Raw genomic sequence first — 25409 nt, forward strand, 5'->3', positions numbered from 1 at the left:
ATCTATAAGTGACAATACTAAAACCATTTGAAAATTACATCTTAAGAATTTAGAGTGAGCTTTGAAATGTCTAATATCAAGTTTTTACTTCATTTTCCTGACAGTAATTGAACCAAAGTCACATCGTGGCCATTTATATTTGGTTAAATTTTCAGTGTATATCGTTGGGTTCCATATCCCTCATCATTTGTTGATGATACAACTGAAAAAGAGATAAAATGATAAATGCATTCTACAATGTGTATGTTTAACATACATGTATTACAGTTAACATAAATTTGTTGGAGGTAAAAAAAAAATGTCTTTTTTAATAGAATTTTCATAGTTTTTATGAAATCATAAGTCTGTCAAAGTATCAACTTGAAAAAAAAATGAAGTTAAAAATGTTGGTCTAATACATTTTAAGTTAAGCCAATATTTCTGGTGAATAATAAGACAAAAAAAAAATTCAGGTAGTATGGGGCCAATTTAGGTTATTATAACCCAAACTTTTTTGATGGGATGTGTTCTAAAGTCTTTTGATTTATACATTTTCAAGTTTTTATTATGAAATGTAGATCTCAAATACATTTCACTCTGAGTTATTAATGACACTGATATTCTTGCATTACATGACAGTGTCTGGTCAATATGATTGTCTCTTTAGCACTTCATTTTTGTCTGACCCCAATCCAGGTTCATTAATAAAATTTAGCCATATGTGTTAAGTTATTTAAACTTATAAAATGTATGTCTGTGTAATATAATAGTCCTGTCCTATAAAGTCTAATTATTACATTTACTCCTTGTCAGACACCTCTGCTGTTTCCATAATTGTATCAAGCTCAGAAATAGTGTCATACTAGCTCGTAATGGTCAAGTATAATAATCTGTGGTTGTATCAAGCTGCATCTACAGTGCAGTTCTTTTACTGGTAAAAACAAAACTTTATCTGTTGATAAAAGGTTCAGTCACTGTGCCTTTCATATCATAGGAACTGTCTAGTTTCTACATGGACAGTCTATTAACAGTACACATGGCATATTTATACATTTGCTTACTAAACTTTAATACAGGGACTCTTGTAGCTAATCTACCTACTAGAAGATCATTTAGGATTTACTTATCTCAGATGGTGGTCCACTTCATAAAAAAAACTTTAGTTTTAAATTAGTCGTTAGTCATGGGTCACAATACATTGTAGTGATTTTTATAACGAGGTCATTACATACCTCTAACTTCACACTTATAATTTATAGTGAAACTGTTCTTAGTCATTTGATGTAAGGGTTAAAGCCTTCTAACAATTTTACAAAAACCTGCTTTAACATGGGTTATTATACCTGTGTTTTACCTGCCAGGATATACAGTAATCCTCTTGTATGTCTGTCTGTCCACCTGTCTGTCTGCTTGTTTATTTCATCAAAATACTATCCAGAAACAAATCTTAAACTGTAGGTTACTGAATAGTATTTTAAAGAAATGCACCATTAAATCTTTTCAAACTTTACAGCACTTACAATGATGATGTTCATGGGATGGAGTGAGTGACAATATCCTTAGGTAGTTGACTGGACAATTCAGAATGATTTGAACTTTCTATCAAAATCTATTGAGTCTAAATCTCCTTATTTGTTGCTCAATCATCTACTTAAGGAAGTTCATCTGTTAATTGCTATTTAATCAATGGAGGACCATCTCAATCCCCTGAACAACATCATTGTACTTGCTGTAACACAGCAATTTGAACCATGTATTAAAGTTGATAGTGATATTGTATTTTATGGTCATCATATTTTACTTCAAATATTTGGAATGCAGGGGTATCTGTAATTGCAAGTTTAACATTTTTGTAGTTGCCTTTATAACATAGAGCCTTGGCTTAATTGCATTCACAATGCCTGAAGAAAATTATACTTTATTCCAAGGTCAAAATTTTACTTCTCCATATAGAATAAAGTAGGACAAGTGGTGAAAAGAATATTAAACAATCACACATATAACAAAATTGTTTGATTTATGATTTCATGTTACAATCTGTCATTTATATAGAGATGTACCTTTACCAAATCATTAATTATTCCTTACCACATAAAGGATTTTATTTTGTTATAAGGCTGTTTGTTTAGAGTTGTTGAATCATTATGTATCAAACTATTATTAATTAAAATAGGAAATGTTTGTACAACGGAGTCTGAGTTGACAGTTATTGAATCATGATTTGTGAAGAAATAAATTTCAATAATCTGTTCAAATCCCTATAGCTAAAGGAATTTACTCTATAGAATAGATGTAGGACCTAATGAACACAGTTGTCACTCAGAATAATGATGCATGGAAAAATCAATGGTTGTGCCAGTTAGATATGTGGCCCATGATGAAATCAGGAGATATCTTTATCACACAGCAAATTCATGCCACCACATATTGAATAATTTCAAAGGACCATTCAGTCTTGTATTATTGTCACTGACAGGAAGATCCTAGTCCTCTTATATTAAGCGCCGATTGACATTGTTACAGCTGATTTGATGAGACCACTGTTAAAGATATACTGATATTGAGACACTGCTTTTCTTCCGTTTCCTAGACCATAATTATCTTGTCAACAAAATCTTCACCCGCAGGAAATGTTACAATTTGTAAAACATAATGGCAAATTGGCTGAATTTTTCTTCTTCCATTGTAAATTATGAAAGTAATTACCGTGTTGTGTTTAGTGGGTAAGGTGAAAGTAGTACAGGGTATAAATCTCCTAGAAAATACTCTCTCACTGGTAGTTATTGAAATCTTTTCTGAGAGAAATGGAAAGCTCGACTTCTTTCCCTGTTGTATTAAGTCTGTATTCATTTTCGTTTGCATTGATGCTTGGCACTGTTCAGGACATTAATCTTCAATAACAAACCAAAAAAAACGACATTTTTAATTTATCTGGTGGTTTGGGTTTATTGGGGTTTTTAATTGTGTTTTGTTATTTTTTTGTTTTTGTTTTTAGGTTTTATGAGTTTTATATTGGTTTAGCAATTTCTGGTTCCACAAGTTGTTTAATGTTGTCTATATAATTAAAGATACTTTTTTGCTGTTATGACAGAGTGCAGGAAAGCTGCACTAGAATGGTTAGGAAAATAGAATTTTTCTTTGTCCATGAGATAAGAACCTTGCCATATCAAATCTTGTTACCTTTGAGAGTTGACAACAATAAAAATGTTCCATTGTCTAGGTAGTAGACAGTATCTTCTACTTTGTTTGATACTGGATAATTTAATTTAAGGGTTATTTGCATTGTATATTTCTCTTATTGTTTATTTATACAATGGAAATGTCCTTTTTGGTGAGGCCTATGTTTCTTTTATTTCCCAAGTGTGATTGTCAATTAGGAATTTCTTGAGAACTGTGATTCTTTTCTCACTAATGCACATTTTTTAATCTTTGAAATAAATAAGACTTATAATATCATCTTTATTATCTGTTTGGGTCTTTTGTGATGGTGAAATTATTCATACTGGTCATTGACCTTGATTTAGTTTAGTTTTCCTGTATCTCAATTTTGCAAGATGTGTAGACTGGCTACAGGAGTCACTGTATTAATGTTTAATAAGCAAATGTATAAATATACCACGTATACTGTTAATAGACTGTCCATGTAGAAACCAGACAGTTTCTATGACATGGAAGAAACATGGTAAATTTTATCTCAATTTTGTTCCAATTTAATGTTTTATCATATGTATGTCAAATAGTACAAATATTTTTTTTAAATCCACAATGGATGGCTCAGCAAATGATTTTAAAATTCCCTATGAAAGCAATAAAGTTTTGCACAAAATGAAGAGTTATCTCCACCTTTCAATGAATTTCAATGCTTTTTATTGAATTAATTTCTCTTTAACCGTTGCAGTTAATCATAAACCAACATTTAACTTGGAGAAAGAATGCATTTGTGATATGATATGGATAAAAAAAAAAAAACAACAAAATTTGGCATGTTTTTTTGCCTGGTTTTTGCGTGGACACTCTCTTAAATGTTTGCCATCTTTCTGTTGTTCCCTGTACTGCAAATTGATAGAGAATAAATATTCAAATGTGTAATGGTATAAGTTTTCAAAGAAAATTCTCTTCAGAAGGAACTATTTTTTACCTCGTGATTTTAAAGAATACACTGATAAGTTGGGAATTTTGAAAACTAGTTATTGAAAACCATATTAGTCGGGAAGAAACATGATACACCTTTATGGCTAGTTAGAAACATATTGTTATCATGCATTTGAAAAATTTAGTTTTCAACCAGACTACTGTCTCTTTCTTTCACAACTTCCTGAAACAATCAACTATGGCATATTTTTAGTTTCCTGACTATACTTCAAGTCTTATTTTATTATACTGCAAAAATGTAATACAATAAAATTTTCTTGGACTAGGAAAAGATTGCTATTTGCAAAATAAACCAAAAAAAAAAATTAATTGAAAAAACACAGAGCTACATTTAAAATGATAGGATAATCTATTATTGTTACTTATATAACAAATATAAAGATTAATATTGTAAATAATTTTACAGAACTGTCTTCAAGAGAAAATAAAAGGCAGTGGCCATCCCGGTTCCTTAGTCTCCATAAAAGAAGACAGCGACGACGACCTGCTGCAAGTCTGTCTCAGCAGAATGTCTCATTACTAGATCGAGAATATCAACGACAGGCCGAGGTATGGAATGATTATGGCTTGCAAGAAATCTGATCACTAATGAGGGTTTTTCTTATTATTAGGGGCCTGAATAGTCAGTGCTGTGCCCTACAGTTTTCACTTAGTCTGTTAGTCTGTTTGTCTATGTATCCATCAACATTTTTTTGTGATTTCAAAATCTCAAAAACTGTACAAAGTGCTGAACTGGAACTTCGTATGTTTACCAATGACCAAATACAGTTGTCAAAACTGTACATAATACATTGTAGTGAAATAATTTTTTAAAAGTTGTTTAAAGATTTGCATCATCAGCAATGGTTGAATGGGCAAATACCCCCTTTTTTAGGGGGGAGCATGCCCTTTTTAACCTTAGTCATTATTCTAGCTAGAAATTGCAAAGATTATTATAGTTGACAATTTTGTGAAAAAAATAATTTCAATGTTTTTTCATCATGCATTAATGCCTAACTCAACATAGTATAACACTTTTTTCTGATGATAAAAATTGTCACATGTGGTGTTTAATCTCTATCAGTTATATCTGTAAGGGAATGGTATATGATGCTATTTCATCATCTTCATTACTGCTAGAATACTAACAAGTGTTGGTTACTGATTCCATAGAAAAGATTCAATTCAGTTCAGCTGTCATTAATTAGGGAATCCTAGAAAGTTTACAATCAAAATATGAAGTGGAAAAACTCCTGGCTTTCAGCCTATGAAATAAATGTTGAATAATACAGTTTAATGCTAAAAATAAGTGAAGTGGCATAAAGTCTGAAACTGCTTCTATTTTTATAAGTTTTTGATAGTACAACTATCTCCTTATATGGTATTCTCTTTGTCTCATGTGGTCTTGTGTTCTAGGAGTTGTTTTAAGTTCCAAATGAAGATTAACTTTCCATGATTTAAAGTTTGCTTTATTGAACCTGACTTTTTTTTCTTCAAAAATTCAAGTTTTTATCATGACAAAGAGTAAATAGAATATAATATTTAACTTTCCCATACCAAAATTGCATTCGTCCAGGGTGACAGTAGAGTGGAAACATACTGGTTGTCCCAAGTGTCAAACACAAATTATGCTCTTTAGATCGTGAGTTTCACACACACAAAATTAAGGATTTTATGGATCATTTTCAGAAGATATGACAAAAAAATAGGATTTGTCATAAAGTAGCATTGGTATTAGTTGAAGAAACGATTTAAAAAAAAAATATATATATATACCATTTCTATTTTAGTGTCTACTTTCCAGTGTGGGTAGTTGGAACTTTGACATATTTAGCCTTGACCTTTTGACCTGTGGTAGGTATTTTATATTTAAATCTCAACACATAAAATATAGATGGAAAAATATCAGTTGTTGTCTTAGTCATTGTGTGGAACACATTTAACAGTAAAAATTCAAAAGAATGTTTGGAGAGAGTTCTGTACCACTACCTCATTCTGCCTAATGACTTTCATAGTGTATTTCACCTTTTCTCTCACTCCTTCTTGTGTATTTTTATTGTTTTTTTTATATTTTTGTTTCCATCCAAGGTGTTGTTTATCAAATTTACGATGCTAACTAATAATTTAAATTTGTTAACTTTGTTGTTCTAGAGTAACTTTATCTTGTTGAAAGTCAGTCATCATCTTTTTATTGGCATTAAATTTTGGAATAATCAATTTACAAATGCATTTTTCTAAGATTCAAACTTGAAAATAAAAAAGCCTTGATAATGTCATTAACCTAAATGTCATCTGTCAGTTGGGGACCTTCTCCTATTGGATTGTTACCCTTTTTGATGTCAGTAAATGTCTGGTTTATCGATCTTGGTGTTTTATTCTAGTTAAGTGATAATTATTTTGATTGTAACTTATTACTATAATACTGATTATGAATTCTTTGGTTAGCCTACTTCTCGAGTATGGTTTTATGTTTTCTATATAGTCACTCTTTCTTGATTGGTCTATGTTACGTACATGTATTATTTTCATCATTGTTTTGTAAAGGTCATAGTTTTTAGACATCATTTTTATGCCCATGCAACTAAAATTTGAATGCTTCAACACAGAGTGGGGGTTTATGTCTGAAATTATTATGTTAAATGTACATTTAATTGAAGTTGTAATTAGTTATGCGAATTCCACATAGAAATTTGTTCTCTATCCTCCACTGATCATCTTAATCTCCTTCTTTCTTTACACTATTATAGCCTGAGGTGCGTTTTGTGGAAATATCAGTTGTGAGATTGTACATTGAATAGTATAAGGAGATATAATTATATATTTTTGGCTTTTATCAATTCACCTTTTTATACCCCTTCTCTTTAGGAAAGGGCATATACTATTTTACGTGTGTGTATCATTCTTTAATTCTGTAAAAAAACATTTTTTCATAACAAAATTTTTAACTTCTGTAAATCACAGGCTGTTGATATTTTATACAAAGATTCATATGGGTATACTCTATCATGGAATGCCTTTTCTCACTTGTATGACATCTACTTCCTGTTTGCCAAAAAAACTTGAATTTTCCTTGTATAATGGTAACATACAAAATTTTCATCATATTTTTCTGGTCTGCTATGATATACTGTTTTTAGCTTCCTGTAGGGATGTTGTATCCTGGGATTCACACTCATAGGACTTCTACTTCCCATTTGCCAAAAAAAAAGAAACTTATATTGTGATATCACTAATTACCTGGCTGCTACTCAGAGATTTTTTGTTTTATTTGCAAAGACAGTGTAACTTGTACCATTGTTACAAAAATCCTTGGTATTATTTACACTTCTTGTTACCTAGTAACAAATAATCCATAAATGACTATACTCTGAAAGTATGTGTCACATATGTAAATTTTTAAGAACTTGCAAGGAAGTAATAAAACATTAATCTTTTTCAAGTATAACAAACAGAAAACCAAAATAATCTATAACTCTTCTATTTCAGGTCGTCCATTACTACACATAGCCCTTAATATTTTCCGACGATATGATCTCATTAACACATTCAACTTGGACATCATAAAAGTGTTTCAGGTTTTCTGTGAGTATCTTTTTTAAGTAATGGACTTCATATTCTATGATGATCCTCTGTTAGTTTCTCTAATATATCTGCTGTATATAGTCAGCTTAAACACATGTATTAATTGGTACCAGAAGATAAAAATAAGTGTTGCAGACAATTTTAGGGTTCCATTCATTTTTGTATTAGTAAAAATTCACGATTTTAAGTTTTCATTATTGCTATTACAAGCCTGTCTCAATATTTCCCATTCAAACAATAAAAACAGTTCAAGATCAAAGCAATTATAAAATTATTGTGTGCATTTATTGGTACAATAATGCCATTTGGGGTAAATTGTATAATATTTGCAATGGTGTGAGAAAATAGCTCTTTCTAAATGCTATGAATTCAATGATTTTTAGTTTTGGTTATTGTATTAAAAATCCAGTGAATTTTTTTAGCTGAAATATCCAATTTTCTGAAATATCATAAAATTCACAATTTTGAAGAAAATTTGCTAAATGATATCATGGTTAGAATTTTGTAATGCATGGGTTTGTTTGATATATACCCATAGATTGCCCCTACTATAGATACCAACACAATTTTTAACATTCTAAAACAGATCAATAAATGCATAGGCTGAAAATCTTAATGCCTCCCCATAAAGTCAGAATGCATCATTCCATGTAATATAAGGATGAGGACTTTTATTGCCATCTCAACTTAATTCCATGTATTCCATACTTATAAGCCACTGTAGTACGTCGTCTATATTGAACATAACAATATATTTTATATAGTGAAACTTGTTGAAATCAAACCCATTTGGGACTGGTGATTTTTTTTTGGTTTAGAAATTTGATTGGTTTATAAATGTTCAAAATGTATTTAAATTGATATGAAGGGATTACACAGGGAATATAGAATGGACAGGTTTCCAGTTTATTCAAGGTTTGATTTAGACAGGTTTCCATTTTATTCAGGGTTTGATTTAGACAGGTTTCCAGTTTATTCAGGGTTTAGTTTAGACAGGTGTTCATATTATTCAGGGTTTGATTTAGACAGGTTTCCAGTTTATTCAGGTTTGATTTAGACAGGTTTCCAGTTTATTCAGGTTTGATTTAGACAGGTTTCCAGTTTATTCAGGGTTTAGTTTAGACAGGTGTTCACATTATTCAGGGCTCGATTTAGACAGGTTTCCAATTTATTCAAGGTTTAGTTTAGTCAGGTGTTCACATTATTCAGGGTGTGATATAGACAGGTTTCCAGTTTATTCAGGGTTTGATTTAGTCAGGTTTCCAGTTTATTCAGGGTTTAGTTTAGACAGGTTTCCAGGTTATTCTGGGTTTAGTTTAGACAGGTGTTCACATTATTCAGTGTTTGATTTAGACAGGTTTCTAGTTTTTCTGGGTTTAGTTTAGACAAGTGTTCACATTATTCAGGGCTTGATTTAGACAGGTTTCCAGTTTATTCAGGGTTTAGTTTAGATAGGTGTTCAGATTATTCAGGGTTTGATTTAGACAGGTTTCCAGTTTATTCAGGGTTTGATTTAGTCAGGTTTCCAGTTTATTCAGGGTTTAGTTTAGACAGGTTTCCAGTTTATTCAGGGTTTGATTTAGACATGGTTTCATTGAATGACAATGCTCTACTCTGTAAGAATTGTATACAATCATCAAATCTAAAGTTTGCGGTCATTTGTCAAATAACAGTATTAACATTTACATATTGATATATACTTTCTCCTTTCATTAAAATTACTCTTATTAACATTTAGATGTTTTGTCTTCTAGCATTAATTGAAGATGGTTACCATAGTAGCAATCCTTACCACAATGGTGTTCATGCTGCAGATGTCACCCAAGCTATGCACTGTTACCTTCAGGAAAAAGAGGTAGACTTATTCTGCATGTAATGAACCAGGATATCAAAAAAGGGGACAAATATTTTTCCCATTCAAACATTAGTGTTGTAGATACACAAGTGTACTCTTCTTTTGGTTCCAAGATAACATGCCATTAGACTTTCTCAGTAAAGTGGTCAAATTAGCCATTACTTATATTGTCTATAAATGACTAAAACAGATTATTTAGTTACCCTCATACATCATTAAATCTTTACTAGTTCATGAATGTTAAGATTTCAAAATAAAAATTACAAACTGTTGACATAAAATATGATAAATGGATATTCAACAATGGTATTGTTTTGTCGTACAGATCCAGTTTTTCTCTTTCTTTGTTGCTCCAGTCTAAGGATGGTAGGAATAATACCAAATATATCTTTACACTTTTTTTGTTCACTACAAGATATGTTATAGCCACATTTTTTATTCATTGATGATTGTGTTGATGTTTTGAATTTTTTATTACTATCCTCATGCCTTCTGTGTTTTGAATTTCTGATCTGTAATGAACATTATTATGTGATTAGTTAACCTCTTTCCTTGGTTTAAAAAGTGACATTTTGATGTGGATCACATTTGTTAGAAACAGAATGTGTAGGTGTTAACTTCTGAAAATTTTAAAGTGGGAGATCTCCGTCTTAATTTTTTTTCAAAGATGGAGATTTGTAGAGGTCTTGTTTTTCGTGACATATTTTATATTTAGCAAAAGACCTTATTTGAACCTAATTCCAATTTCACTGGAACATTTTCACTCCCTCTCCTGAAAGATGACATGCAATGTTTTCCTATCAAAAACTAATTAATACTGGTATACTTCATCACAGGTTCAAGATGAATTTGTTTTGACAATAATTAAAGTAAGCTACTACAATTTAATCCCAAAAATTCAAATAAGACAGGAGAAATTTTTGAATGCCGCTTAATCTCTCGCTTTGACATAGATGTATAAGCAGGAGATTGTTGAATATTTTATAAAATATTGAGAGACTCCCGTCAAAAGTGGGAGACTTAACACATATGAGAATGAGTCCTCCTTACTTTAAAAAGATTATATTTTCATTGATAGATCATTTTCGTTGCTCTGAGGTTCCCATATTTATAACTTCACTCATACACTAACATTGTTGGCTCTTTGAGAGTAAATGTCGTTCATTATTTCCTAACTTCTACTTAAGAAGAACCATATTTTTTTGCTGTATGTGGTATGTAGATATAAACATTATTAGTAGAATGTTTTATGAGTTCTGCTAGACATTTAACTTACTCTAAGGGTAATAAGATGCTTTAGAAGAAATCTTTGGTCACATCTTTTATACCCTATGCTATGAAAGTTTGGGCATATATATGTACCTTGTCTGTCTTTTCATCTGTCCACATATCTTGTAGCTAACTTCACTCAACATTAATCCATAGATTTTTATGAAATTTTATAGGGAGGTCAGATGTCATAAAGGAAGATGGTAATTGTCTAGTGATTGCAAGGGGGGGATTATTCATCTTAAGGTTCCTTACTTGTGCATTTTAAAGTATTTTATAGGATAAGGCAGAAAATGTCAATTCATAGTTTCTTATATTAGGGGATTTATCAACTTTTTACTAATGAATTTTCTGCTGGGAACCAAATTTCATGGTTTGCCAAACTCATGATAACACAAAAATTGGAACCCAGAAAACAATAATAATCTCATAGTATGTAATTTTGACATGTTATGTTGTACTGTCTCCTCAGATCTCTCAGATTCCTAGTCCTTTATGACATGTTATATTGTACTGTCTCCTCAGATCTCTCAGATTCCTACTCCTGTATGATGTTATGTTGTACTGTCTCCTCAGATCCGTCAGATTCCTACTCCTTTATGACATGTTATGTTGTACTGTCTTCTCAGATCTCTCAGATTCCTAGTCCTTTATGACATGTTATGTTGTACTGTCTCCTCTTATCAGATCCGTCAGATTCCTACTCCTGTATGACATGATATGTTGTACTGTCTTCTCAGATCCATCAGATTCCTACTCCTTTATGACATGTTATGTTGTACTGTCTTCTCAGATCCGTCAGATTCCTACTCCTGTATGACGTTATGTTGTACTGTCTCCTCAGATCCGTCAGATTCCTACTCCTTTATGACATGTTATGTTGTACTGTCTTCTCAGATCTCTCAGATTCCTACTCCTTTATGACATGTTATGTTGTACTGTCTTCTCAGATCCGTCAGATTCCTAGTCCTTTATGACATGTTATGTTGTACTGTCTCCTTTTATCAGATCCGTCAGATTCCTACTCCTTTATGACATGTTATGTTGTACTGTCTCCTCAGATCCACCAGATTCCTACTCCTTTATGACATGTTATGTTGTACTGTCTCCTCTTATCAGATCCGTCAGATTCCTGCTCCTTTATGACATGTTATGTTGTACTGTCTCCTCAGATCTCTCAGATTCCTAGTCCTTTATGACATGTTATGTTGTACTGTCTCCTCAGATCCGTCAGATTCCTACTCCTTTATGACATGTTATGTTGTACTGTCTCCTCTTATCAGATCCGTCAGATTCCTACTCCTTTATGACCAATTTGATAAAGTCTGAAATGAGCAGGGTCACGTAAGGGTGTACTAAATGCAATATCATTTATTATCTCTTGTTCATCTAAGCATACTTATTTGGAAGAAATGAAATTTTCCACAACCATCGAATCTGATATGAGTAATTGAAAAAAATTCTCCAGAATATAAGAGGTTCAATTTGTTTATGGTAGTAGCAGGTGTGAGATGTAATTTGGATAAGACTAAACTTCCCATTTAATTCAAAATACAATTATCTTGTATAACAAAAACAATCTAATGCATTGATTGTAACAACAATGCTGGGAAATGGAAGTGTAATAGAATCACACTTGAATGAGACTAGAATGATACACCAGTAATATAGATTTCTGTTCATAGTTGTAATACAGGATTTCTCGTAATACAGGATCTCTATTTAGGAGAAATATTTTCATTTGAAACACTTTTGTCATAGCTATACTAAGATCTACTCAAAATTCAGACTACATTGTTTTATTCATAGAAGTAAGAGTCGACAAATTCAAATTATTCTTTTATCTTGCCACTTAACATTCCTGTACCAATTCATCATGGTATTCAGCCAAAAATCTCCTGTATATCATGAATTGCCTCAGGATTATTTATTTGCATTCAGAGGACAAATGAGGACCCTGTAGAAAAATCAATTGCTTTGGTATTTAGATCAATCCTGTAGATGACGTAATTTAGTTCAGATACAGTTTCAACAATAAATCATGTCTGCTCAATTAATTCTCAAGCACCTAAGGTTTGGGGCTTTCCATTTTCTCTATTTCGTTAGCCAATTATTTGTAGTTATTTCAACCCATTACAGAAATTGTCATTCTTGTTGAAACAACTATGCAGTAATATAACGTTTGGTTTTAACATACCATTATCATATTTGTTCTATATTATGCATATTGTTCTTTTTATCCATTAGTAGTGTTATGTACTCTGACATATCAAATTTTTTTTTTTTTTCTTCAACTTTCTATATTTCTTTGATAAAAAAAGAAGCCAGGTTTTCTTCAATTCCAGGAAGTTATTATTTTATTTTATTTAATTATTAGTAGTTTTTGTGGAGTTTGTTTAGATAGACTTGAGTGTGACATCATAAAAGCTGTAAAGGAACTTGGAGGTCAATCACTGCCCCTTGTTATGGTTAACCATTGTTAACCTCTTTAGTTAATGTCTCCAGAAGCTTATAAAGAAGAATCTAATCCTGAAGAAGGGTGATTTCCAGGCTATTATATGCTCATATTATATTTTTTCCCAACTTTTGCACAAAACAAAATTTGCCATCGAAATTAGGGGTTCTAGCCCCTGAAACCCTCCCCTTGGATCTACTACTGAACCATTGTCAACTTGAAGGTCTATAACGGTTAACTTCTAATGTCAATTCATCACTGCCCGTGGTTAAAGTCAACCACTATCAATCTCTAAGGTTAATTCATCACTGCCCATAGTTAAGGTCAACCACTATCAATCTCTAAAGTCAAGTCATCATGCCCATGTTTAAGGTCAACCACTATCAATCTCTAAGGTCAAGTCATCATGCCCGTGGTTATGGTCAACCACTATCAATCTCTAAGGTTAATTCATCACTGCCCATATTTAAGGTCAACCACTATCAATCTCTAAGGTCAAGTCATCATGCCCATGTTTAAGGTCAACCACTATCAATCTCTAAGGTCAATTCATCACTGCCCATATTTAAGGTCAATCACTGTCAATCTCTAAGGTCAAGTCATCACTGCCAGTAGTTATGGTCAACCTTTATCTATCTCTAAGGTTAATTCATCATGGACAGTCTTTGTCAACCTCTGGGGTTAACCATTGAACTTGAAAGTTATTTTATAGTCAATTACTTTTAACACGAAAGCTTTTTTCAGCTTTCAAGGTCATAAATAGTCAACTGTTGTGGTCAATTATACTCAATCACTATGGTCTATGTATAATAATTTTTTTTGAAGGTCATTTCCTGTTATCCTCAACAAAAAATGTTCAAAATTAAATGTTAAACTTATGGTAAATGCAAAAGTAAGAACTCAGTTTTATAAAAGTCTTCATAAACTTATTATTTTCATTTATGATTAATGTTTGTATTAAATGTCAAAGGCTTGTAAAATTAAGCACTAGATTAGTTTAATTTTGATGTGAAAGGTTATAAATCCTTGGGTTTTATATTTTATTACATAACTTTATCTTAGATTTTTAACCACATTTGCAGTATATTTGTTTTGTTTAGTTTATTTATTTTTGGATTTTAGCACTTCCATATGATGTTTGAAGTATTACATGTGTATCAAATGTACTTACAAATTTTTTGCTTGTTAGCTCACCTGGCCAAAGGCCATGTGAGCTATTGCCATCTCTTGGCGTCTGTCGTCCTCATCCTCATCCTCGTCGTCTGTCGTCGTTGTTGTTAACAATTTTTCAAAATCCTTCTCCTCTAACACTACTTGACCAATTTGAACCAAATTTGGTATAAATATTCCTTGGGTATCCTGCATAGAACTCGTGTGGGGATTTTTGATCTGTCGAAAAACATGGATGCCTTTACTAAAAATAGAATGGTGAGATCTATCTGCGGTCAAATTTTCATTTTAATCTGTTAAGCCATGTTGGAGTTATTGCCCTTTTTCTACATTTTTTTATATTTGTTTATGTTATTTCTTTCAAAAATCTTTTCTGACACTACTTAACCAATTGGAATCAAACTTTGTATGAATGTTCCTTGTGGTATCCTGCATAGAACTGATGTGGGGATTTTTGATCTGTCAAAAAACAGGTTAGGGTTAGCTAAATTCTTTCAATAGCTGAAATGATCCTTATTATTAGGACTACAAAAGTCTTCAGAGAAAGAAGTTGTCAGGTGATTCCTGGTAAGAGCTATTGCCCTTGAAAGGGGAAGAATGGCAGGTTTTTTTTTTTTACAGTTTTCAGCTAATATCTTGAAAACTTTAAATTTACTGCCATTGAATGACAAAATTGAACCAGGTGAGCAATTCAGGCTTCTGGGAGCCTCTTGTTCATTTAATTCCCATAAACATAAACCTGTTATTATTTTGAAATAGTTCCTCATAGTAATCCATGTACTGGTATCAATTAATGAACTGACTAAATAATTTCTATCAGTCAGTTGGTTTTATCTGGTATAAGTATTAGTAACTTACATACTTACATAAAGCATACCTGTTAACCCTCCCACATAAAAGTGGGGAGGGGAGTCTTCAATGAAAAATTTAGAATCTTCCAAATAAAAGTGCAAAATTTGTTGGAGGATTTTGGTTAAAATGACTATATTTTCTGTGAAAAATACTAAATGATTTTTAAAAATCTTCTTTTGCATGAAAATCTCTGACATTGCCAAAATGGGAGAATCTCCCACATGAACTGTTCCAAAGGTTTACAGGTATGCATAAAGTTTTGGTTTATATTACACCAGCATGAAAAATTACTTTGTACAAATTAACCTGTATTACTCTTTTTCACATATAACATAGTTATTATTATTCAATAAATTCTTTATTTCAGCTACAGGATTCCATTCCGCCATTTGAAATCATGACATCATTATTAGCTGCCATGGGTCATGACCTTGATCACCCTGGGGTCAACCAAACTTTTCTTATAGCCACAGCCAATCATTTAGCTGCTCTCTACAAGGTATTAAAATGATATGTTGAAAATGGAAGTGCAACAGAGGCAGAAAGCTATAATGATGTGATTATTAATTATAAAGCATATGCTATGATAGTGATGAAATTCTTACATTGAACAAGAGCACACAACTCTGTCCACTTATATATACATATCGTGAAACAATAGAAAAAATTTCAGTGTGCAAATTACAAACCTACAAAACACATGGATTAAACACAAAAACATAATGTTTGATTTCCCATAAATTTAGAGTTTGTGTTTATTTACCTCATTATAAGAAACTTTAATTATATATAATTAAATATATACAAATTGGACAATTTTATGGTAGTCATAATAAACCAAAATATGATAGCTTGCATAGATTTAAACAGTGGTTCTTATATATATAGATAGAGTGAGCAAGCTATCATATTTTTGTTTATGATGAATTAATTGTCTGATTTGTTATAAAGTTTCCATGAATGCTTTTTGTTGATTTAATTGGAGATAGGATCTTTTTAAATGGATATCCCTACCGACCAATAATGTCAGATGATGTCGGTAACAAATTACTGTGATATTTTTGTTAAACAAACAAAACAGCTATTTCAACTTATATTCAATATTCTGGAAATAGTAAAACATTGCCAGTCTTTAATAAAAAAATATAACTTCACACATTTTACTCTTGATTAAACTTTTGTCTTGATGAAAGATATATAGACAAGTTTTAAGAGCATTATTGAGGGCCTTTAACAGTTTACAGAAATATACAGGAACATTTTTAAATATGCCTTCTTCTAGGTTTTAACTTTTCATTTGCAAAATTTTACAATATTTGGCACATAGAAAATGAATTATAACATATATATCTATTACTTAGGTTAAATTTTGATTGTAAATGAACAACCTTCTTTTGCTTTTTATGTTTTTAGGTGATAAGCATTTTTGTGACTCCCTCTCAATACCCATACTCAATTCTTTCAGATTTGTTCTAGTGTTTCATGCTCTGTTGTTATGCATTTATTCCTGATAAAAAAGTAGCTGTTAATAAGAAAATAATTTAATTATGTTTTGGAAGTGATGGGAAAATTACTGATGATGTCATTTTATGTTTTCAGAATACATCAGTTTTAGAAAATCATCATTGGAGGTCATTAATAGCATTGCTTCAACAATCCGGTGTCTTCAATCATTTTAACAAAGAATTGTGGGAGCAGTTGGAATGGCAGTTAAGATCATTGATATTAGCCACAGATATTACTAGGCAACAGGAATTTCTTAATAAATTTAAGGTAAGAAATAAATATGAATGCCATATGGAAAGTATTGAAATAGAACACCAGCACATTCAAACAGCCAATAGCAAAGTCAAGAACAAAAAATATTAAAAAAAAACAAGGATGATTATGATATAAGCCAGGGGGCAGTACACCAACATTAATGACTCTTCATCATACTCCCACTTGCAAGTGGGGGTATATTAGTGAATGGGTGGACCTTCCATCTACACTTCCTCCAATTTAGCAGAGGGGTACTCGTCTCTTTTCTGTTCCTCCATCTACACTGCGGAATGGAATTAACTGAAATTTTCACAGAATTTATTTGGTTTACTGTGAGTTGATATGAAGATCATCTTCCCCATTGACTATGAATCATGTTGCTGACATTTTTCCTGCCCCATGTTAAACTCTAATATAGTAACTAGGGACAATATTTCTTTTCATTAACAGGATGGGTTACTCTGTATGATAAATAGTTTTTTTATGGTTAGTATAGTAGGGGAGGTAATGCATCATATTGTAGTATGGTTATATACATTATTCCAGTATTCTGTGATTTTTTTATACAAGTACAATTGAGAACTTGTGAGAAATCGTTGGTTTTCCAAGGATTTTTAATTTTTCAAACTTTTTATATAATTTTTTTTTCAGAAATATTTAGATGATGGTAATTTGGATTACAAAAATATCTTTGAACACAGACATTTTATGTTACAGGTAAATTATTAAATGAATGCATGATCAATAATTAAGTGGTAGGAGGGTGATCTCTTCACAAAAATGTTCTAATTAATGGCATCTATTATATCATATTGACAAATGTTTACTCAGACCAACATATAACTTGAGGTGGATAATACCTATTATACAGAGCATTTTTTCTATGTCATTTTGCAAAATCATACAGACATATATATTTTCTGTTAACTAAAAATGTTTGAAATGACGCAAAATTAATTTATTTAAATTATTTCAAATGATTTTTTATCACATAAAAATTACAATAGTAAAGTTAAAAACTTTCTTTTTTAAAGTCTCTTTCAAGGGGTTATAATTGGTTAATATTGCAAGAAAAAGAGTTTGGTGACCCCCAATTTTCTTTTTAAAATATGAAAGAATGTTAGTTAAGCATTCTTTATATAAAGTTATAGGAAATTTTATCTACCTGTTTTTTTAGAAGTTTGTGAAATGTTGAAAATTACCTACAGAATCCATATAAAATATAGTAAGATATTGCCTTTTTTAAGGCTCAATTATCTCAAAATCAAGTTTGGTGACCAATGTTTTTTACATTAAAATTCTAAAGTATGCTCATTCACGGTAATCTTTGAGAAAAAGTAGGAAATTTATATACTAGAAGTATTAGGTATGATCTACCCTAAAATGTTTTTTGTACAATCTATTGTAACATGCCTTGTGGAAAACAATATGCAGAGTGATGTCAACTTTCACTAATATCTAATCATCATTTTTATATTCTATAGGATCCATTATTTTTTCTTTGGTCTTTGATTTCTTGAAGACAGTCTTGACCTCTGATATAGTTCAAAGAATTTGTTTACTTGTGTGCTACATCTTCATGTTTAGAATTAAAAGTCAGACACCGAAAAACAAAGATTTAGACATGGAACAAATTATGCAAATACTTACAGCAACAAAAAGTGGCCAGAAAACAAAAGATTAAATTAAAAAAAATTGAACTGTATCTAATAATGGTTATCAGTAATGAAGGTTGATATACAGTGGAGACACTCACATTGATCTTCACAGTTTTAGAGGAAGACTTATTCTTTTATTTTCTAGTTAATAATAACATTTCAGATAGGTTTAAAGTGTGCAGATATATGTAATCCCTGCAGAGATTGGCCAGTCAGCAAACTATGGAGTGAACGAGTCTGTGATGAGTTCTTCAGACAAGGTATGAGAGTTCTGATTACAATTATGGATGTCTTTGAAGTTCCATCACTATTACAGAGGTGAATCTCCATGGTGTCTATGAATTTTGGCTGCAAATCAAACTCTACGGAATATGTTTCTCTCCATAGTACTTATGTCAAAATCACAAAACTCAGGATTCATGGATCATTTTAATAAAAAATACAGCCCAAATTTTGATTTTCATGAAGTAGTATTTATCGATGCCTGGCTTTATGCTTATTTTAAAATGGATAGGCATTATATTTGTCATTATTTTTCACAGAGCATCAGTGGGGTGTAACATCTTGACAAATATAGTGCCTACCTATGTTAAAATGAGCATAAAGCCAAGCATCCAGAAATTATTTCTTTTCTAACAGGATAAAGAAGTCATTTTTGTTAGTGAGGTTCCTCCTTAGGAAAAAGAATATTTGATCCTTCCAATTACTTCTCCATATCATTATTTACAATAAAGTACAATTATTTCAACTGTTTCAACAGTAATATTTTAAATACATGTATGTAATTATAATGAGAAATAACATTTATGATTAGAAACCTTATTTTCATGTAAACAAACCATCAAAATCTTCCCACAACACCACATTGTGTTACATAGATTTAGGTCTTTTGTTAATGGTGGTAATGCCACGCTAGGTTGCTAAGGTTTGTCTAACAAAATATCTACAAATCCTCTGAAACACATTTCATTCTTTGTGAATGACATTTCAATGTTGATTTACTAACATAATCATGTCCTTCAATGCTTAGCTGAAATCTGTGGCCGAAACCAATATTTTACCTGCATCATACAGCTATCAGTTAGACCAAAACATCGATATTTCTTATGTAGTACGCTAAGATCATAATAGAATAGAGGCAAGTGTTATTGACTGTATTTGCTTTTGTTTTTAGTAAATGATTACAATTGATGAATACAACGAAAAGTGAGCTGTTCATTACAATGATTGTGCAAGTGCAAACAGGGGTTTAAGCTATTAAGAGACCTCCTTTGTTTACAAAGCGAACATGTCATGCCATGTTTTGAAATTGATGTAGGGAAACTGATAACAATTTGTTTTTGATTTTAGGTGATTATGAACGTCAGTTGCAAATACCTGTAACTCCACTGTGTAATAGAACTGTTACCACAGTGGCTAAAATACAAGCTGGTATGTATTAACTTCACATTCAAGATGGATTTTCTATCCATTAAAATTTAATTGTGCTCAATAGTGACAAAAGGAAAGAAACTTTAGATACTGTACAATTATGGCAGCTCAGTGCATGTTATATCATGTTTCATGGAACACTTTGAAGTAATATTAGTATGTATAGCAATCTTTTTTTTTTTTTTGTTTCGTTTTGTTTTTTCATTTTATAAATTGAACAGAATTAGGCATATACCTGTTAGATGACCAAAGAATATTGACTCTGATTCATACAATTTTGCCATAGAAATGTAAATATAAACAGATGACATCAGCCATGCAATGTCAGTTGTAATCAAAACACTAAGCATGTAATGTGACCAATATGGCTGTCAGACATACATTGTTTAAATGGAAAATATCAAATACAAAATGTAGTGATATTTTGATTTGACCTTTAACTTGAATGTATGCATAAGAAATATCCAATGGGATAATTTTATTGAGGTTTCAAGTAAAACATATACAACTTTAATGACTTAAACTGTTAAATACCATTATTCTGTATATATTAATGCATTGAAATGTAAACAAAATGTTTTAAGAAATAAGAAAATGTTTTTGTCTGTAAATTGTCAGTTTGTTAAAAGGTTTATGTATAAGAAAGTTTGTATACAAGTAGTTATGTAGTATTTGTGAGTTGTCATGGTAAAAGAAATAGATTCAACATAATTTTTTTTTTTTTGGGGGGGGGGGGGGAGTGGCAAATAATTCCATTACTTCTTGAAAAATATGTTGGTTACTGAAAATTTTCCTTAGCTGATATTTTAACTTTTACAGAATAAAATTTGCTTTAAGTATTTGTTGAAATGTTGATATCTATCGGTGCAGTCCCGAAAAACTCATAGGAGTAGTTTAGATAAAGAAACCCTAAATTTCAGTATGTTTTCACTCATTTTTAATGTTTGATTTTGTTCTATTTTAGGCTTCATAAAGTTTGTAGTAAGTCCTCTGTTCCAAGAATGGCACAGATTTTTGCCATCACCTCTAAGTGAAAAAATGATCAGCAATATTAAACTCAATCTAGAGCAGTGGGAAATGATTCTAGTTGAGGAGAGCAAAGAAAAGGAAAAGGAAAATGCAGAGGAAGATGTAAGTGAACAGACAGAGAAATCTGATAACGATGACACTTGTGAATCCATATCAGTGCATGTCACTGATGAAGAAGATGATAAAGTGGAAGATGGCAGACTTCCTTTAACTTTTGCACATTTATTAGAGGATCAAGAAGATTTATCGTATAATAGTAGTCGTAGGGGAAGTATACGAAGTTTGTCTCCAGTTAGAGAAGAGCCTGATGCTTTGCTGTTGGAACAGAGACGTCATAGCATGCCACCATATTGTGTACAAAAGGAAATGACTAGTGTTACAGTTCGCAAAGACAATATGCCATTGACTCAATACTTGCGGAGGCGTAGCTTGCCCACCGCTATGATTCTTCATGCTACCTCATTAGAACGCCTCACAGATAAATTATCAGCATTAGCTAGTGAAAGAGTGACACTTAAAAAGAAAAGTACATCCATGGAAGAGCTGCTGACACGACCCAAAATTTCTAATCTAAGTCCCAGTTTTGAAGCTAGTAAGTTAGCTAGTGGATTATATGTATCACCTCAGCCATCAAGTCATGGGAGCATTAGGTTCATGTCTAAACGAAGGAAATCACAGCCTCAAAATTTACCTCAGTCAGAGGATGATGAAAGTGATCATGATGACTCGGGTGAATCAGATTCAGGGACAGAAGATGTTCACACATTCCCAAAGGAAGCATTGGTCAACATGACACAATTTTCTGTTCCAAGTAGATTTATAGGAAGAGAAACAACTCAATCTCATCAGTCTTTCAACTGTGTGAACAGCCTGGAACATGGGAGGGTTGTGAACGCTTTACATGAAGGGTTGAACAATATACATGATTTAAATGTTAAGGGTAACTCATCAATAGATAAAATGCCACATGTTGAGTCCACAGATTTTGATAGTGGACTGATTCCACCAGATATTACAGTTCCAAATACTGTATCACCCACTAGTCTTTCCCAGTAAAGTTAACCTCATGCTGAATCCTAGAATCATATTTATGTAACTCAGGAGAAAAAAGTCCTTGGACAAAATATACCCAGTTCATTCTTTGGTAGAGCTTTAAATTACATAGTAGTTTAATTACGTGAGGATGGACCTCCAACTTTAGAGAGGTCATACTCATATACAGTGAAAACTGTATTTCAAAACTTTTTTGGTTTAGACAGGTGTTTGGTTTAGCAAGGTTCAAAAATATATTTTAACTGATATGAAAAGACTTTAAAAAGTGTCTGGTTTTGACAGGGTTTGACGGGTTTTCAGGTAATAGATAGGTTTCCAGTTTATTCAGGGTTTGGTTTAGACTGGTTTCACTGTCTATGAGTTGGTAGTAAGAATTATGGTGAATTTCTATGTAAACGTTGGGATCTATAGGGAACCAAAGAATACTTATAGCTTTACTATGATATTACATAAAAGTGATATTCTGTTAACATTTAGTTGTGGGCTTGATCATTGGCATTGATTTTCTTTATATGCTTCTGTTTACTAACAGTTTTCTAGGATATTTTGAAACCCTAGGTTTCAACTGCTAAACTCTATATGAAAATAAGTGTTTCCACAATTTAAGTCTGCTCTCAGAACTTATCTTACAGAAATTCATTTTTTCTACTTACCAAAGGAAACTGGAGCATTATAAACAACTTTCCCACACCAAAATTGCACTTGCCCTGGATGACGGGAAATTAGAATCCTAGAACACTGAATAAAACTGTTTCTTATACCGGTACTTGATAATGAATACAATACAGTACAATGTATTGCTATTTTTATTTTTTCACCAATGTAAACCCATTTTATTTCCTTGTTCAGATGTAAGAAAAAAGTCAGCTACAGGTACTTCTGTTCAGTTAAATACATGTACATGTATTGAAATAACATACATTGTATTGTCATGATCTTTACAGCAGTGCAATATTCAAAGCACATCACCTTTATGATAATCACTGAAATTATTGTTAAGAATTTCTCCATTATGGTAAAGTTCACATTTCGTTATTTTTCAACTTCAAGATATATGATGATATTTTCATATTTTTGTACCGTAGATTTTTATTTTTCATGTAGCTTTTAATATATTTTTAACATGCTTAGTGCAAATATTAGAAAAATCTAGTCACTCCATAAAATTTGTGGTATATTCTATGTCAATTCTTAACTTCAATATTATAAACATTAAGGTGTGGTGTTTTCAGTGACTTTTAGAGAAGGTAAAGCTACTCTGGGCCTGTATTAGGCCTGAAATAGTTTAATCAATTTCATTGTTATGTGAAAAAAAAGTTTTATTTATAGTACATATATTTTGACATTTTCAGGAATAAGAAATACCAGATCATGTTTTTTTTCTTATTCTTTTTTTTTTGGAAAGGTCCAATAAGGATAGGATTCAAATTAAAAGTTCAGGATCAATGGAAATGTGTTTATGTAGCACTCCAGATAAGAATCGTGCAAAATGTGATTCATTGTTGGAAATCCTACATGTTTTTATTTTTTATATTTTGCTTAAAATGTTATAGTAAGCAGAAATTAACATAAGGCTTTTTCATTTAAACCCTGTTCATAGGAGATAAAAATTATATAGAATGTTCTGTGGAATTCAAAATTAAGGGAGATAACTCTGTAAATGACACTAAAATATGATAGAAACTGTTGAATTTGCAGTGTGAATTAACACCTAAGAGCAGATAGATTGGAGTGAATAATTATACATTTTATCATATAGACCTAAAAAACAACTCAATAAGAAAAATAAAAAAGTATAGCCTTTTTTGGGGTGTATCACATTTAACAGAATTTGCATGATTCTTGCAAAGACTGCTCTTTAAAGCCAAAGACTCATTTAAGTGAAAAAGTAATGTCCTCTTGACATGATGTAAGGTCCCAACCTCGGTAATACTAAACTCATAGGTCATGAAAAGATAAATCATAGATATCAGACACACTCTAGTATGAATGTCTGGTGAAAAATATCAGTGCTTTTGATTTTGGTTAACTTTAAGGATCCTGAAAATATTGTATATGTACATGTATGCAGTAGTTCATTGTATTGTATTTTTGATCTTTGGGAGATATTTCACCCTTCAGTGCAATCAAAAGATAATTTTCATTAATTTCTCTGATATATATATGTCAATAAATATATTGTTTATTTTGAAAATGCAATACGAAATTCAATTAAAATTGACCAGTGATTCTTTAAGGGTATATGTTGGAGTCATACATGTAGAATTAGGTTGCTTAAGAGTTCTGTACACTTTTCAATAACATATGTCACAAGTTATTTCATTTATCAACACCTAATCTAATTCATTATCTTATACTTTTAAGTTTATTTTATTATAATTTATGACAGAATTCACAGGGGTCAATAAGATTTTTATAAGTTTTGTTTGGTTACTTTGTAATAACAAACACACACACAAATTAGTTGATGTATTCTTTTTTTATTGGGTTGTTGTCTTCATGAACTAAGATTTTTTTTCAAAACAATTGTTTAGGCAATGAAACACTAGTTGGTAATTCATTTTCAGAATTGCCAGTATGTGCATGATTTACCAAAATCAAAAATGCTTTTTTTTTTTGAGGTATTATTTTTTTTACAATTTGAAACAATAAAATAACAGATTACATGCCAAATTGGCTCTTGCATAAGATTTCATCAGTATCAGTAGTTATTATTTTATATCGGTATATTTTGTGATGTCAGATTAATTCCCACCTGAATAAGTGCTTTCACAGTTGACTATGTCCAAGGACTTTGTGTAGCTTAGAAATTTTGTTCATGACTGGAAAACAATATAGAACTGCTCAATATGAGTTTTTATTCAGCTGGTGGTCTAAGGACCATAATTATATAATTTTAGTAACTTTTCCTATTTGTTGATAAGAAATATATTTATTATCTTAAATCTTGTTTGTTTTCATATCAGTCAAACAAGACATGGATTACAACATGGTCAATATACACATTACTGTTAAGAAATAATATAAAATTCACATTTATCAAAATTAATAGCAAAACAATTGCCAAAAATACAAATCAGGAGAAAAATGGGCAAGAAAAAAAACCAAAACAACAACAAAAGGAAACCAAAATTAATTGGACAAGATAGACGCCACTTAATAAGTTGAAGATATTTCCTCATTA

General features: G+C 31.2%; 1 protein-coding gene across 6 annotated transcripts in view; it reads left to right on the top strand.

Annotated features, from left to right (window-relative positions):
* LOC148629092 (high affinity 3',5'-cyclic-AMP phosphodiesterase 7A-like) overlaps positions 1-25170 on the top strand; it is a 66471-nt gene extending 41301 nt beyond the window's left edge. For all 6 annotated transcript variants that reach the window (XM_088543613.1, XM_088543621.1, XM_088543641.1 and 3 more), the window contains 10 exons: positions 4538-4680; positions 5901-5964; positions 7597-7692; positions 9447-9547; positions 15661-15792; positions 16893-17066; positions 17706-17771; positions 18876-18972; positions 20063-20143; positions 21108-25170. In XM_088543613.1, coding sequence (XP_088399739.1) covers positions 4538-4680; positions 5901-5964; positions 7597-7692; positions 9447-9547; positions 15661-15792; positions 16893-17066; positions 17706-17771; positions 18876-18972; positions 20063-20143; positions 21108-22228 — 2075 coding nt within the window. In that variant the 3' untranslated portion in view covers positions 22229-25170. The remainder of the gene's footprint in view (positions 1-4537; positions 4681-5900; positions 5965-7596; positions 7693-9446; positions 9548-15660; positions 15793-16892; positions 17067-17705; positions 17772-18875; positions 18973-20062; positions 20144-21107) is intronic.
* Positions 25171-25409: the final 239 nt, after the last annotated feature.

The sequence above is a fragment of the Perna viridis genome, chromosome 1 (genome assembly GCF_037379345.1).
Source record: "Perna viridis isolate PV_CMFRI_1.1 ecotype Kerala chromosome 1, ASM3737934v1, whole genome shotgun sequence".
Lineage (NCBI taxonomy): Eukaryota > Metazoa > Mollusca > Bivalvia > Mytilida > Mytilidae > Perna > Perna viridis.